We start from the raw sequence: 17,046 nt of genomic DNA, 5'->3' as shown, positions 1-17,046 counted from the left end.
GCGGGCGCGGAGGGCCCGGCCGCCGCCCCCTCGGGTCGGGCTTGGGGCGTGGGAGCGGCGGTCGGAGGAGGAGCCGCGGGCCGGGAGTCTCGGCGCTTCCGGGGCAGCGGGCGGCCGGCTGCACTTCCCGTGGGCGAGCGGCCCGCCGGGCTTCGGAGCCCGTGCCCCGCACCGGCCGCACCGAGGTAGCGCCCCGCGCACCCCGGCGCAGGTGAGCGCTCGGGGAGGCGCGGGCGGGAGCGGGAGCGGCGGGGCCCCGCGGAAGGGGCGAGCAGGCGAGCGGGCGGGGCGGGCAGGCGGCTGGGCCGGCAGGACTCCCGCGGGCAGTGGACCCCTGCGTTCGGCCCCGTTAGCGGTCCGGTCCCCGGTCCCCGGTCCCCGGTCCCGGATTTGCCCCCTCCCTGCGGCACCTCCGGCCGGTTCACCGCCGTCCCCTCTGCGCCCCTTCACCTGGCCGCTCGTAGCACCCACAACGCGGAAACGGGTGAAAAGGCCCCCAGAGAGAGCTGTCACCTTCTCTGTCGCCAAGAAGTTCGTGCAGGGAGCCCTCCTTGAGCTTGAGGAGCCTGCCTGGTTCAGGTGGCTTCGGTCTTGAACTGTAGGTTCTTTTTCTTCCAGGCTCTCGCGTCCTTCTCTGCTCTGTCGCAGCCTCTCCCTCTGCTCTTCTGATGGCCTTTGTGACAGTGTTTCAGCAAGAACAGGGCTTTACTTAGGGTTACAGGCCTACGGAGCCATCCCTTCCACAGTCATTTCACGAACCTCTACGATGGGCTGGGCATCGTGTGACAGCACTGAACAGGACAGAGTCAGCCCTCGTCCTCTACCTGGGGACACTAGGAACCACACACACCCTGACAAGTGCAGCTAAGAGAGGGGAGGATGGAGTACACACTCCCCAAGCTGATGCATCTAACCCAGGGGCCACGGAGGGTCAGGAATGACCCATTGTCAGAGGAAGTCACATCTAGTTATTTTTAAAGCCTTTTTAAAAAATTGAAATACAACCCACACACAGAAAAGTGCACAGATCTTAAGTGTACAGCTTTCCCAGTGTCACATTCCTGTGACATTCCTGTGCAGCCCGCACCCAGAATAAATAAAACATTACTCGCACTCCAGAGTTTTTTTGACCACACCAAACAGCTCGTGGGATCTCAGGCCCTGACCAGGGAGTGAACCCTGGCACCCAGTAGTGAAAGCCTGGAATCCCAACCCCTAGGCCACCAGGGAACTCCTCGGATGCCCTCTTATGCCCACTTCCAGTCACTACGTTCACACATGGGTAACTGCTATCCTGGTTTCTAACATCATAAAATAGTTTTATTTGGTTTTGAATTTTGGACACTTGGGATCCTACTTATGTACTTTTGTGTATGGTGTTTTATACTCAATATATAGATTGAACTCCGTTGCATTTAGCACTCGTTCATGTATTCTCATTGATGTGTAATTTTTCACTGTATGGATAGACCACTATTTCTACATTCTACCGGTTACTAGGATTGATGGATACGGTTGTTTCCAGTTTGGGGTTATTGTAAATAGTGCTGCTGAGGCGTTCTTATGTTTGTGTTTTGGTGAGCATATGTTAGCACTGCTGTTGGGTACATTCCTAGAAGCGGAATATAGCGCCAGACAGTTTTTCAAAGTCCTCCTACCAATTTGCACTCCCACAGGCAGTATATGAGTTCTGTTTCTCCACATGCTTACCGATACTTGATATTGTCTGTCTTTTTCATTGTAGCCATTCTGCTGAGTGAGTGGGAGGTGGGGTTGCGCTGAGGTTTTAATTTGCATTCCTCTGGCGACTCATGAACTGTGCATGTTTTCATACATCTGTTGGGCCTTTGGATATCCTTTTGTGAAGTGTCTGTTCAATTCTTGTGTCCATTTTTCCAATAGGTTGTCTCTCTTTTTCTTACCAGTTTGTAAGAGTTCTTAAATATTCTGGATATGAGACATACTGGATATGTATTTTTAAAATATCTTCTCTCTCTCAGGAGATTGCCTTTCACTGTCCTTACTAAGAAACCAAGTTGAAGGTAGATTTTAACAAAGAAGAAAGGCCCAGTGAAAATAATAAAATGTCTGGCTTTAAAATAGCACAAATAGCAGTAATAACGCAGGTATTCCAATAAGAAAATAGACTTGTATAGCCTAGAGTTACTATTATTTCCTTCTGGTAAATACTTCTGAACAACATGCTTTTAAGTTATTTGAAATTATTCTCTGTTAGGAAGATACAGATTGCAAATTTTCATCTTTCTTTGGTCCCCAGACATTACTAAGACTTTCTGTCTGGTTATGGTTAAATACGAACAGAAGTAGATATTAATGAAGTATTTGCTAATGAAAGATGAAGATATTATAAAAAGTTAGGGAACAGACTCTTAAAGCTAAACATTGCTGATTCATTTGCTCTAATAAGACAACTATTCATGAATCAGTTCCTACAATTCATGTTCTCTGACATGATTCTTTGGAAAATAATGCCAGTCTTCTGTTAAATTTTTAAGCATGTGACGTAATCATTGCGCTTTAACTTGGGATGGTATTTCAATAAGTAATTACGTGTGATAGTCAACCTATTTTGTAGTCAGCCTATTTAGTTAAAAGTGCTATAAACATACTCAAATCTCCTGAAAAAGAAAAAAACCAGTAAATCTTGTTTTCTGTTTATACTATGATGTTACATCTTCCCTTCACTTCACAGGCAAAACTTTAAAAGTGTATAATTACTGTCTTCATTTTCTGGCAGGCATATCATTTGTTCCTCATAATCTAGTTTCTGTTCTAAATGAAAGTGGGGTTTTATGTAGGCAGTTGGTCATCTCCTAATTTTCTAATTCAAATGCTTCTTCTTAATCCTCACTGGCCATTTGACATTTTTCACCAACACCATTGTAAACACCATCTCATTTTCAAAACTCTCTTTCCTTGCCTATCATAACATTGCGTCCTCCTGATGTGTCTGCTTGTAAAACTTGCTCCTCTCCGTCTTTTAACTGTAGGTATTCCTTAATGCTTTGTCTCTTTCCATGCTACGCTTTCCCCAGATGATTTGAATTGTCACAAACAGGCTGACGACTACCGCATCTATAATTCTGGCCCTGCCGCCTTCTTCCAACTCCAGACTCATTTTAAACATATGGCTTGGCATGTGTCTCCATGCAAATATCCCACTAGGATCTTAAACCTACTGTTGCTTTATAGTAAGTTTTTATTATTCTGGTAGTGGAAGTCCTCTTAAAGTTCCTCTTTAAAAATCTTAGGTTTTGGGCTTCCCTGGTGGCGCAGTGGTTGAGGGTCTGCCTGCCGATGCAGGGGACACGGGTTCGTGCCCCGGTCCGGGAGGATCCCACATGCCGCGGAGCGGCGGCGCCCGTGAGCCATGGCCGCTGAGCCTGGGCGTGCGGAGCCTGTGCTCCGCAACGGGAGAGGCCACAGCAGTGAGAGGCCCGCGTAACAAAAAAAAAAAAAAAAAATCTTAGGTTTTTTTTTAATCTAACTGCCCCCCCCAAAGCCTTTTTCAAAAATATATAAAGAGCAGTCATTTTGTAAGCTCAAAAGGGAACTAATGTATAAGGGCATAATTTGTAAACTGTATCCGTCATTAAATTCACTGCTGGCACAATCTATATTACATTCAATGCCTGCGTAGTTACTTGAGACCTACAGCAAAGTAAATACAAAATAAGTTCACACCATTTCAGTTTAAAATGACCTTTAGTACGCATGTGGCATAGTTTCAAAACTATGGCAGTTTTCTAAAACTAAGGAACTGTTTTCCAAAGACCAATTTGCTACATTTTGCAAAATACAGCAACACTAATTAAAATGCTTCACATTCCGTGTTTGGTCAGTAAGATATATTCCTATGTGACTAAAATACAGCTAAGGTTTTAGATTTTAACAACCAAAGTAACAATACTTTTGATATATAATTAAATTGAGGGAGTTCCCTAGTGGCCTAGTGGTTAAGATTCAGCGCTGTCACTGCCGTGACCGGGGTGTGATCCCTGGTCCGGGGACTGAGATCCTGCAAGCCTCGCGGCCAAAATATTAAATAAAAATAAAGTAGTGGGTGCTTTTATATACACACACACTCACACATATATTTGAAATTTTTGACATGTTTAAAAGTCTTCAGAATTTACAAAATGTAGTGCTGAAAGCATATGTACTTTGTTAGATATTTAGCAAAACTTCAGCACAATGATTTACTTTAATACAGGTTATGAGACTTCAGTTTTCTGCCTGCTAGAGTCCCATCTTAAATCTGACTTTATAGCAAAATTAGTAGTTTGAAATTTATTTCACAAAATCAAATCCCAAGATTTGCCAGGCAATTTTCAATTATTCCACTGCTTATATAAATCGAGACGAGTGGTTCCTTGTGTCAGAGTTACCTGGAGAGCTCTTAAAAAACACAGATTTGGGGGCCCTACTTCTGAACTATTGAATAAGAATTTACGGGGCAGCTATATTTTTAAAAGCCCTCTAGGTGATAATGATATACAGCTTATAGGAGCCACGGCTGCAGCCCACTAGATCAATCCTTAGTTACGTCAGAATCCTGGGGTACTTGTTTTTTGTTTTGTGACTTTTGTGCTTTTTGGGGTTTTTTTTGTTTTTGTTTTTTGTGACACACTGCGCGGCTTGTAGGATCTTAGTTCCCCAACCAGGGATCAAACCCAGGGCCCCGGCAGTGAGACAGCTGAGTCCTAACCACTGGACCGCCAGGGAATTCCTGGGGTACTTGTTTAAAAATCACATTCCCAAGCCTTACACCCAGAGATTTGATTCAGTAGATTTGGGATGGGGCCCGGGAACTGGCATTCTAACCCATCATTTCGTTTGGTCCCTGTATTCATTCTCTGTGCTGCATGACAAATACTACAACTTTAGCAACTTAAACCAACACCTATTTGTTATCTCATAGTTTCTGTGGGTCAAGGGCCCGTGAAAGGCTTGTCTGAGTCTTCCGCTGGAGGCTCACCCGGCCGCAGTCCAGGTGTTAGCTAGGGCTGCAGCGCCATCGCAGATGCAAATGGGGAAAGACCCTCTACTAAGCCCCCTCAGGTTGTTGTTTGTTGGCAGAATTCACCTCCTTGAAGTTGTAGGACTGAGGTCTGCTTTCTTGCTGGCCATCAGCTGGACACACCACTCTTGGCTTCTTGAGGCTGCCTGAAGTTCCTTGACACTTTGCCCTCTCATGACATGGGAAATTCTTCCAAGTCAGCAAGGGAGTCTCTCTCCAGTCTGCTAAGATGAATTTTTACACCCACACCTACACCCATGCACATACATACATATGTACATAATATTCATTTATATGTTATATTTATATATACACATCTTTTTTTTTTTTTTTTTTTTTGCATTACATGGGCCTCTCACTGTTGTGGCCTCTCCCGTTGCAGAGCGCAGGCTCCGGACGCGCAGGCTCAGCGGCCATGGCTCATGGGCCCAGCCGCTCCGCAGCATGTGGGATCCTCCCGGACCAGGGCACGAACCTGCGTCCCCCGCATCGGCAGGCAGACTCTCAACCACTGCGCCACCAGGGAAGCCCTATACACATCTTATATAACAAATATACATACCATATGTATGTATTGTATGTATATACACATATACACACACACAATTGTTACTATATATATGTGTATATACATTTATATACATATGCAAACACACACACCCTACAGAATAACACAATCATGTGAGTGACATACTACAACCTTTGCCATATTCTATTGGTAAGAAGTCATGGGTCCTGCCCAACACTCACAGGTATGAACACGGGACTACCTAAGGTCTGTCCACCACAGTCCGTAACTCCTCAGAAACACTGTATTGTGCCTCTCTAGCTATTAACAATTAATTGCAGCACTTTTACAGACATTGTCCTGCAAGTTCTAACGCATCCTCCCTGACAAGTGTTTCAGCAAATGTTTGAGAAGCCAGTGTTGGAGCCTTTGAAACCGGTGTTCTTAAAGTCAAAAATCACATGAAGAGTAGATAATAATTTATCCATCAAAGAAGTGAAAAACTTCCTCAAACAATTTAAATCTTTAAGCAGACCCGGTTTTTGTTTGTTTGTTTACTTTCTGGCCGCACCACATGACATGCAGGGATCTTAGGTCCCCAACCGGGGATCGAATCTGCGCCCTGCCCTGCAGTGGAAGCGCAGAGCCTCAACTGCTGGACCGCCAGGGAAGTCCCAAGCAGACCAGTTTTTAGCACTCAGATTCAATGCTTTCCCCATTCATTAGCCGCACATACAATCAAACATGGTGTAGTAGTTTCCTATTGCTTCTGTAATAAAGTACCACAAGCGTAGTAGATTCATACCACACACATTGATTGTCTTATAGTTGTGGCAGTCACAGTCTGAAGTGGATCAGCGGGGCTGCATTCCTTCTGGAGGCTCTAGGGAGGAATCCAGGTCCTTGCCTTTTCCGCCTTCTAGAGGCTGCCACCGTCCTTGCCCACAGCCCCACGCTACACCCACCTCTGCTTCTGTTGTCACATCTCTTCTCTCACTCTGACCCTCCTGTCTTCCTTTTCTAAGACCTTTGGGATTACATCTGGCCCACCTGGATAATCCAGGCTAATCTTCCCATCTCCAGACCCTTAATCACATCTGCAAAGTCAGCTTCTGCCAAGTAAGGTAGCTTATTTTCACTGGTTCTGAGGATTAGGATGTGTGTGTCTTTGGGGACCACTGTGCTGTCACCACGGACAGTGATTCCAGCTTAACAGAAATGGGATACGAATTATATAAGATACATAATCATACGCCTTCATAGGTTTCAGAACATTCCCTATATAATAGATAGTGGAGACCAGTTAGATATTGAATAATACTTAATACACTTTGGATTTTATACAGTGAAACTTTACAGTATTTACCTCACATATTAAGTTCCTTCATGTAATATTGAAAAAGCATTCTAAAAACACTGATGGTAACAGGCTACTGCTTTTTCTATTTTTTTTTTTTTTCAGTACACAAGCGGCCATGGCTCACGGGCCCAGCCGCTCTGTGGCATGTGGGGTCTTCCCGGACCGGGGCACGAACCCGTGTCCTCTGCATCGGCAGGCAGACTCTCAACCACTGCGCCACCAGGGAAGCCCTCTTTTTCTTTTGAAGAAGCTCTTTACTAATCTTCTATCAAGTCTTTGTAATTATCTACAAAGTAGGTATTTAGGTCTATATCATTCTACTGGATGAATGTCTTCAAAGCACAGGGAAAAGTGACTACATAACAGATCAGAGAATAGACAGAGTGAGGGATGAGAGCTTCCAGTTGGAGATTTGGGTCCATTATCTTCTCACCTGCCTGACAACTATGTCTCCCATATCTCGACCATATCTCGATACAGACTGTTATTAAATCTTGTAAAGATTAATCGTATTTGAATGTGATGGCTCCACAGCCTCAGCTGTACAGAACTGAAAAAGTAACAAGGAAAATGCAGTATGGTTTAGACTCTAGGAAGTAGACCGTGTATACAGTTAATGGAACTGGTCTGCATTCTTACTCAATTATCCTTTGTCAAAGATGCTATTTCCTGTGTTTGAACTTTTCCATAACATCAGTCACTAGGGCTTATACCAATCCACTTCCAGTGGCTGTTGGGCAATTGGATTTCTTCTTAAACAAGCAATGAAAAATGGCAGCTACCCCAAATCAGCATGTATCGCCAAAAGGGCACGTCATTTGATAAAATGAGAAACTGAAACTTAGATCTGTCTACATCTGTTAAGTAAAGTGTTATGTTAATTTTGAACCTTTAGGCTGTCGTTAAAAATATCAAATGATTCTCCAGTTTTTAAGTGTATCAAGGCCAAATGATGAATTTTCAAATTAAAACACAATTGAAAAAAAGATTTAAATAATATAAAAAGCAAGTAACATTGTGTCTATTGCTGGGGGCGGGGTGGGGAGGGGAAGGACATCTTGAATGGTTGAAATGAAGATGTCAAGAAACAGCGACTCCTGACCAGGAAAAGGATTTCAAAACCTAACAGTGGTTAACCAGGCACTGCCTCAATCTCACCACTTAGGGCTGAAATCCAAAGAATATTAGGTAGGAAAAGAAACGCATGTCCTTGTTAATGTTCCCCTTTTCACATCTTTTTGGCTCGCTTAGCAGCTCTCTGCTTTGCTCTTTCAAATGTGCTTCTGGTCCCGAGTCCGTCTCACTCCTGCTTCTGCTCCCACACCCCTGCACCCACTACTGCTGCAGTTGAAGTTCTCCTTTTTTTTGAACTTTGATATATTTTCATGAATCATCAGTATCTCTTGTCTTCTCTTCATCAGCTTGGCATAAGGGTGTTCAGCATTTAGCAGAATGAAGCATTTTTGTCCAACATTGAAGGACATTCTTTAAATTTTGAAAACTCTTATCTCAGCACCTCTATTCAGACAAGCCGTTTTCTCTGTGAGTTCCTGGATGTGGGAGGGGGTTGTTTTGACCTCTGTAGATCCATCAAATAGTGAGAAAGCAGTCCTTGCTCTAGAACCAAGTTCTCCACCAGCCCTTCATCTTCAGAAGCCACTAGAACACAGTGGCTCCATCTTGGACCAGGGTGGGCTCTGCTCCACACAATGTCCTCCCAGAAACCTAGGCAGAAAGAGCCTCCACCATCAGGGACATCAGGTCATTGTGGTGGGAAGAGAACATGGCCATGGTGTTTTGCCCGTCTAATGGTCCTTTGCATTTCCATATAAATTTAGATGCCGTTTGACAATCCCTTCTCTCCCCACCCCCACCAAAAAAAGAAAACCAAACCAAAAACCTTCCAGAATTTGGAATAACATTGAATAGATCCCTCCAATATCTAGATTATTTTAAATACATACTAACCCACACTATTTTCTAAGCCATGCATTTTACATAAATCATCTCATGTAATCTTCACAGTAATGCTGAGCAGGCTGTAGTATTATTTCCATTTCACAGATGGAAAAGCTAAAGTTTAGGGTTTCCCTGGGGCGCAGTGGTTAAGAATCCGCCTGCCAATGCAGGGGACACGAGTTCGAGCCCTGGTCTGGGAAGATCCCACATGCCGCGGAGCAACTAAGCTCGTGTGCCACAACTACTGAGCCTGTGCTCTAGAGCCCACGAGCCACAACTACTGAGCCCGCGTGCTACAACTACTGAAGCCCACGCACCCTAGAGCCCGTGCTCGGCAACAAGAGAAGCCACCGCGAAGAGAAGCCCGTGCACTGCAACAGAGAGTAGCCCCCGCTCACCACAACTAGAGAAAGCCTGCGTGCAGCAAGCAACAAGCACCCAATGCAGCCAAAAATAAATAAATAAAATAAATTAAAAAAAGCTAAAGTTTAGCAAGAGTAAAGTAGTTTACCAGAGGCCACAGTTCATAAGAGATGAGATCTAGGACCTCTGCCTGCAGAGTCTGCAGCCTTTACCACTATGTACAGCTGAGGGAGGGAGGGAGAGAGGAAGGGAGGGAGGGAGTGGAGGGAGATTGGGTGGGTGGATGGAGGGAGGGAGTTATTCAGGGGAAGGCAGACCTGGAGGAAAACTCCCCCAAGGTTTCTTACACGTGCTCTCTCCCTACTGCTCGACATCTGTCTACCTTGATAAAAGTAACAGACCTTCTTCTCTGATTTCAGCATTTACACAGGAAGTTCTTACAACGAGCTGCCTGCCAGCCGCCCTTCCCCAGATCCCGAATGCAACCCTGGCCAGGTGGCGCAGAGAACAGTCACTCTGCTGGTCATGCTGAGCTCATACTCTGTAAGTCTGACGGCTACACAGATCGGGGTTCAGCTAGCAACCTGATCCCAGTGGTGTCTGTCCCTAATCCCCTAGGGGATGAGGGACCGATTTAGAGACTGAGCCTCTGTCAGGCACCAAGGGAGAAAGAAATGCCAGAGCCCACCCACTGGGACTGGGAGTAAGGTTAAGTACAGCTTTTGTGATCCTTTCTCTCTGTCTCTTGTAGGATGGATGTTGGATGAGGTCAAGACTGGGTCCCCTCCCTTCTCCCACTTTACCAATGCCTGATCTCATGGGGTTAGTTTGGAGCCCACCACTATGGCATCATCAACCTCCGTGCCAGCTCCTCGTTCCAGGTCCAAGAAGCCTCTGGGCAAAATGGCTGGTGAGTGGACACAGACTCCTAATTCCAGGAGGCTGCCTGGCCCCCAAACACAGGCCCTGGAGAGACGCAGGGAGGCTGACGGGGTGGGCGTGGGGGGGTCCTGCTTTGACTTCAGTGCCCACAGGCTCTGTGGGGAGTGAGGGGGCGTGCATCAGGGAGCCTTCAGTCCTTTTGGCTGACAGGTTTCCCAAATGTGCTCAGCTAGTCTTCCCAGCCTGGAAACCACTGTGCTGAGTGCTTAACAGGGTGTCACTTTTTAACTAAATTGCCCTGAACCATTCAGAGGTAGGAGCCAAGGAGAGAGGAAAAAACAAATCAACCTCCAGGACACCACACTCTCTGTCCCGGTCAAAAACAAATCAACCTCCAGGACACCACACTCTCTGTCCCGGTCACAACTGGGGAAGCTGAGCTGAAACCATTTGGAGTACTCACAGTATGCCAGACACTGCATTATCTCTGCTGATCTTCAACAACAACTAAAATGAACCCATTTTACAGAAGAGGAAGTGGAGACATAGACTGACTTGCTTATGGCCGTATAGAAAGCAAGTAGCAGGTCCACAATCAAATCTGTGTGCCCCACTCCAAGGTGTGGCCCCGGATCACTCAGCTCTAAGGTCTTCAGGTACCCTGGGCAGTGAGTGGTCCTCCTGCACATTTCCATTTTACCCATTTAGCAACAAGCTAGGATTTCTCAGGGCCAAACAGATGACAATCCCTGGCTCTCTCTCTCCCATAGTGGGTAGCCCCTTAATCTAAATCCACCTCCCCTCAATGCTGAAAGTGGGTTTGGGGCCTAATTGATCTTTACCAGCTTAACGTAGCTCTACTTCCTGACTCACGGATTGTTGACTAGTCAGCTTGTGGGAAGTTCTGGTTAGGATAGGCTAGGGGGGTATCAGCAATCGAAGGGTGTGGAGCAAAGCCATCTTTCCCAATCAGGCTTGTGAAACAGCCAGAGTTCTTTTCTTCCTTCCTTCCTTCCTCCCTCCCTCTCTCCCTCCTTTCCTTTCTTCCTTTTTTTCCCCCTCATATTGTGGTTATACCAAAAGCTTTACAAAAAATTATTGAGGTATAATTGACATACAACATTCTATCAGTTTCAGGTGTACAGCATAATGATACAACATGCGTATACATTGTGAAGTAATCATTACAACAAGTCTAGTTAACATCCATCACCATACATAGTTACAGATTGATTTTCTTCTTGGGATGGGAACTTTTAAGATCTATGCTCTTGGCACCTTCAGAATATGCAGTATGGTAAGACAGGCCGGCATTACATCCCTGCCGACTGATAAAGCTGCCAGAGTTTTTATGTGTTTCCGAAACCTTTAAAGATAAGGGAGACTTTGGGGCAAGTCCTGAGGGATGTACACAGTAGCAGAGCAGCAGTTGTGAGAAGAAGGTGGACAGGGGAGATGGGCTGACCTCCTCCCCGCGGTGGCTCCTCTCTGGGGGGGTCGCCAGGAGACCCCTGCTGAAAGCTCCAGGCCTCAGCAGTGCTTCTTCCCCGCAGACTGGTTCAGGCAGGCCCTGTCGAGAAAGCCCACAAAGACGCCCGTCTCCCCAGAAAACACCCGCAGTGACGGTTCACAGCCGAGCTCCTCGGACAGGCCCCCACCCCTGGGCCCCAGCTCAGAGGTGTCTCCCACCCCGCCACCGACACACTTGGGCGCCCACGGCAGCAGTAGCAGCAGCAGCGGCCGCTGGAGCAAGGACTATGATGTGTGCGTGTGCCACAGCGAGGAGGACCTGGCGGCCGCCCAGGAGCTGGTCTCCTACCTGGAGGGCAGCGCTGCCGGCCTGCGCTGCTTCTTGCAGCTTCGCGACGCAGACCCCGGCGGCGCCATAGTGTCCGAGCTGTGCCAGGCGCTGAGCAACAGCCACTGTCGCGTGCTGCTCATCACACCGGGCTTCCTCCGCGACCCGTGGTGCAGGTACCAGATGCTGCAGGCGCTGAGCGAGGCCCCCGGGGCGGAGGGCCGCACCATCCCCCTGATGTCAGGCCTCAGCAGAGCCGCCTACCCCGCCGAGCTCCGATTCATGTACTTCGTGAACGGCTGGGGTCCCGACGGTGGCTTTCGCCAAGTCAAGGAGGCTGTCACGCGGTGTAAGTTACGGGGAAGGGAGAAGGGGAAGGGACTTCAGCCATAGCGCCTGCTCTACTTGGGCTTTTAGGAGACACCCAATGTGGCCTAGTACAGGCTTCAGTTTAGAGCACTTAGCAGATGCTGCGCTTTTTTTTTTTTACAAATAGGTTTGTGGCAACCCTGCGTTGTCAGATGATGATTAGCATTTCTTTAGTAATAACATTTTTAAATTAAGGCATGTACATTGTATTTTTTATCAATTTTTTATTGAAGTGTAGTTGATTTACAAGGTTGTGTCAATTTCTGTTGCACAGCAAAGTGATTCAGATATAGATATATATAGATATATATATACACATTCTTTTTTTATATTCTTTTCCATTATGGTTTATCATAGGATATTGAATATAGTTCTCTGTGAAGGCACGTACATTGTTTTTAAAAACATAATGCTATTACACACTTAATAGACTACAAAAAAGTGTAAACACAACTTTTATATGCACTGGGAAGCCAAAAAATTTGTGTGACTCATTTTATTGCAATATTTGCTTTATCGTGGTGGTCTCGAACTGAACCTGCAGTATTTCTGAGGTCTGCCTGTAGTTCAGAATGCAGGCTCTGGGAAAATAACTGTGTCACTTGGACAAGCTACTTAACTGCTCTGTGCCTGGGTTTTCTCACTGGTTAAATGAGAATGAAACCATATACCTAAATAAGTATGTACACTAAGTAAATTCAGAATGTGGCCTGGCACATGTAAAGTACTTGTGACAGGCCGGGCCTAGCGCATTATCAAGTCCTCAATAAATATAAGTCACTATTATCATTATTAGTATTAATAGTATTAGGTTTCTCTCACTGAGGTCAGGTTGGAGATGGCCACCATGAGCTGGGAAAATGCCAGGAGGGACCCTGGTTTAGTAACGCAAACAGGTACAAAATAATAGGAAAGAATTGCCTACCATAAGCGTATCCAGGGAGGGGCATTATATTACAGTGGGTTTAGAAGTAAAATAGATTAAAAGGTAGCGAAGACAGGGACATGTGGGGGAAACAGAGATGCTGGGATTTGAGGAGGGTGACAAGCCATGTGATCTCTTTCGTCCCTTTCAGATCTGCAGACCCTCAGCTGACACTTCTCACATCCACACGGACGCAGACAGTTGGAGCAAAGCTGGAAATGGAGTGAGAGGGCCTAGGACCCTGGGTTCCATACATGTGCCAAGTTGTGAGGAGTAAGTTTGCAGCACTTTGTATGTGACCCTGGGATCAGATTGTCTGTGGCGTCCATAACCATGGGCTCCCAGGAAGGCCCCGGGGAAGCTGGGGACTCCCCCAGGAAGGCCTGGGGAAGCTGGGGACTCCCCCAGGAAGGCTGTGAGGGAGCTGGGGACTCCCCCAAGAAGGCCTGGGGAAGCCAGAAAGTGGAGGTGGAAGGAAGCGTGATACCAAGACATCACCCACACGCTGCCTCCTGCGTGACTGGACGTGAAGCCTGGCACATCGTGCCCACGTCTTCTTCCCCTGGAATCGGGCACTGGTGTCTAGGTGCCTTCCTCCTGAAGAGGTGGCTCACCTGAGTAAGGAGCTGGAAGCCTGGACTGCGCGCCTCAGCTGGGTGTTTTCCCAGTTGCCTGGGGAAGCCCTGAACAGGTGTCAGGAGAGAACAACAGGTATAGCGTCTTTCACACTCACACTCTTGCCGGCGTCTCCCAGTGAGTCGTTCACTTCCGAAAGCTGCATGGAAGATGCCCTCAGCACGTCTACAGGACAAACACTGTCCTGTATTTGTTTTCACTGCATGCCTGTCATTAAAGGCTCACACCTAGAAATGAGTCTGAAGAGGGGACAGAAGAGGGGAGGGAGCAGGTGGGGTGAAGAGGAGGAAAGCTCAGACCCTTTAGCTGGGATCAAAAGCCCACCCACCAATGCTCTGACATATGGGGGCCTCATCAGGCATCTGGCTAGAACTCCTGCTTTTACAGTAGTTCCTTCACCTCTGCACTCAGAGGAATCAGTGTATTTCTTCTGGCAGATCGATTGTCTACCTTGTAGGACAGGCAGAGTTCCATTCATCCGTTCTTAGTAAAACTTGGTTGTTGAACTGAAATGAATTTATGATTCCCCTGATGTGTACTTTTGTGTCTCTTCTCCCTCTTCCCCCACCACATCTCCTCCTTTTACTGAAAAAAATGTATATATATATATATATATATATTAAATTGAGATATAATTGACATATAACATATTAGTTTTAACTGTACATGATTCTCTATTTGTATATATTGTGAAAAAATTTTATTTTTAATTACAAATTATCTTATTACATACAAAAGGACTGAAGAATAATGCAGTGTACACTCACGTACCCAACACCCAGCTTAGAAGCCAAACCTCACAATCCCCATGTTGCTCCCTTTGTGCCCTTACATTCTCTTCCCTACTCCCACCAGAAGTAACCACTATTCTGAATTTTGAATTGATCATTCTTAGCTTTTCTCTAGAAATTTATTACATATGTATGCATCCCTGACAATATATTAACTTTTACATGGTTTTACACTTTACATAAATGGTGTTATATTCTGCAAATTCCTCTTTTTTTTTTTTTTTGCCATGTTTGTAAGATGTGTCCATATTGATTCATGGAGCTGCAGTAAATTCACTTTCATTCCGTTATGTAAATATACCACTATTCAGTCGCACATGTTTTTACAAGTGGACATTTGGTTGTTTCCAGTTTTTTTGCTGTTGAAAACAATGAGCCTGTGAGCATTTTTATTCTTGTGTATGTTTCCAAGAGCAAGATTTTCTAGGATTTAACCTAGATGGGGAACAGCTGGGTAGTGAAGAGTGCGCACCTTCAGTTTCAGATACCAAATTTTCTTCCAGATTGGTTGTGCAATTTATGTTCCTGCCATTTGTGCGTAAGACTTGCCACTTTTGCATGTTCTTGCTAACATTTAGAATTATCAGATTTTTTAAATTTTTTTTTTTGCCACGCTGCACGGCTTGTGCGATCTTAGTTCCCTGACCAGGGATTCAACCCGGGCCCCGGCAGTGAGAGCACCGAGTCCTAACCACTGGACTGCCAAGAAATTCCCTAGACTTATCAGCTTTTTAAGTGTTTAATAAGCTGGTGGATGAACACTGGTATCCCATGGTCATAATATTCTTTTTTTCCTTTTGCCTTTTTTATAAAAAAATATATATATCATACACTAAAAGGAAGGAGGAAGTTTGATGAACCCCCATATACCTATCACCCACTTTCAACAATTACCAACTCAGAGATAAGCTTTTATTAATAATAACCTTACCCATTAGTCACCCGAAGATCATTTTGAAGCAAATCACAGGTATTATTTTATTCTAAATATTTAAGTATGTCTCTCTAAATTATTAGAAGTTTTAAAAAAAATGACCACCATATAACAGTATCTTTTAAAGAACAGAAGCTTTATTTTTTAATGTGAAAACTTTTATCTATTACTTTGTAGTCTGTGCTTTTTGTGTCTTCTTAGGAAATCTTCCCTACTCCTGTAGTTTCTTCTGGAAGTATTTCACATTTAGGTCTTTAATCCACCTGGATGTTTTGTTTGGGTTTGTTTTTGTAGCTCTTGGTTTATAAGTTAGAGATACTTTTTTTTTTCATTTGAATAGCCATTATTTACTGACTAGTCCATCCTTTCCCCACTGATTGCGATGTCACTGCTGTTATAGTTGTCATACGTGAGGGTCTGCTCCTGGGTTCTCCAGCCTCCTCCCTTTGTTGATGTATCCCTGTGTCAGTGGCACCGTGGCTTATGTACTGTTGTTGTTAGTAAACCTGGATAACTTAATAGTCAGCTCTTCCCATTCCTCTTAATCATGAAAATCACTTCCACCCTTCCTGTTCCTTTACTCTTTCATGTAAATTGTTTATTCAGTTTGTCAGATTCCAGGAAAAGGCCAGTTAGTATTTTTATTGGACTTACATTGAGTTGAGAGATTAATTTGGAAAGGATAGATTTTTTAATTATATTGAATCTTTCTCCTAATAAAAATGGCATGTCTCCATTTATTCATGTCTTTAAATGTATTTCAATAAAAACTTTATAAATATTTTCCATATTGGTCAGTCACATTTTTTATGAGATTTATTCCTTAGTATGTCATATTTTCTGTTGCTACTGTAAAAGGCTTTTTAAAAAAATATTTTTATTTATTTATTCATTCATTCATTCATTCATTTTGGCTGCACTGGGTCTTTTTTTTTTTATAAATTTATTTATTTGTTTTTGGCTGTGTTGGGTCTTCGTTGCTGTGCGCGGGCTTTCGCTAGTTGCGCTGAGTGAGGACTGCTCTTCATTGCGGTGCGTGGGCTTCTCATTACGTGCACCGGGTGTTAGTTGCGGCATGCGGGATCTTTTTTTTTTAGTTGCGGCATGCGAACTCTTAGTTGCAGCATGCATGTGGGATCTAGTTCCCCAACCAGGGATTGAACCCCGGGCCCGTTGTATTGGGAGCGTGGAGTCTTAACCACTGGACCACCAGGGAAGTCCCCCATATTGATTTAATATAAGCAAACTACTGAATTATTTATTCTATAAGACTATAGACTTTGTTGGGTTTCTATAAAGACAATCATATAATTTGCAAGACAAAACAAAAACTTATCTTTCTCTGCTGCCTAGGACCACCAGTAAGATATTGAAAGTGACAACTTTGTCTAAATTATGATTTCAAAGGGAATGCTTCAAACATTTCACCATTATATGTGGTATCTGTTGTACGTCTGGGGTTTGGTACATATTTTTTAAC

The 17,046-nt window shown here is 44.9% G+C and overlaps 1 protein-coding gene across 3 annotated transcripts; it reads left to right on the top strand.

Moving 5' to 3' along the window:
* The first annotated feature begins 111 nt into the window (after window positions 1-111).
* TIRAP (TIR domain containing adaptor protein) lies at window positions 112-16,803 on the top strand. 3 transcript variants are annotated; one of them, XM_082845703.1, is made up of 5 exons: window positions 112-211; window positions 9,651-9,774; window positions 9,983-10,141; window positions 11,667-12,260; window positions 13,357-16,803. In XM_082845703.1, the coding sequence occupies exons 3-5, from the start codon at window positions 10,075-10,077 to the stop codon at window positions 13,374-13,376; spliced, it is 681 nt and encodes a 226-aa protein (XP_082701829.1). In that variant the 5' UTR covers window positions 112-211; window positions 9,651-9,774; window positions 9,983-10,074; the 3' UTR covers window positions 13,377-16,803. The 3 variants fall into 3 exon arrangements, with proteins under 3 accessions (XP_082701829.1, XP_082701831.1, XP_082701830.1); XM_082845704.1 differs by lacking the exon at window positions 112-211 and adding an exon at window positions 8,358-8,451; XM_082845705.1 differs by lacking the exon at window positions 9,651-9,774 and having other exon boundaries at window positions 136-211.
* Window positions 16,804-17,046: the final 243 nt, after the last annotated feature.

The sequence above is a fragment of the Leucopleurus acutus genome (assembly GCF_964270905.1).
Source record: "Leucopleurus acutus genome assembly, chromosome: 8".
NCBI lineage: Eukaryota > Metazoa > Chordata > Mammalia > Artiodactyla > Delphinidae > Leucopleurus > Leucopleurus acutus.
The sequence above is the reverse complement of the archived record's forward strand: the minus strand, read 5'-3'. Positions and strand labels throughout refer to the sequence as shown.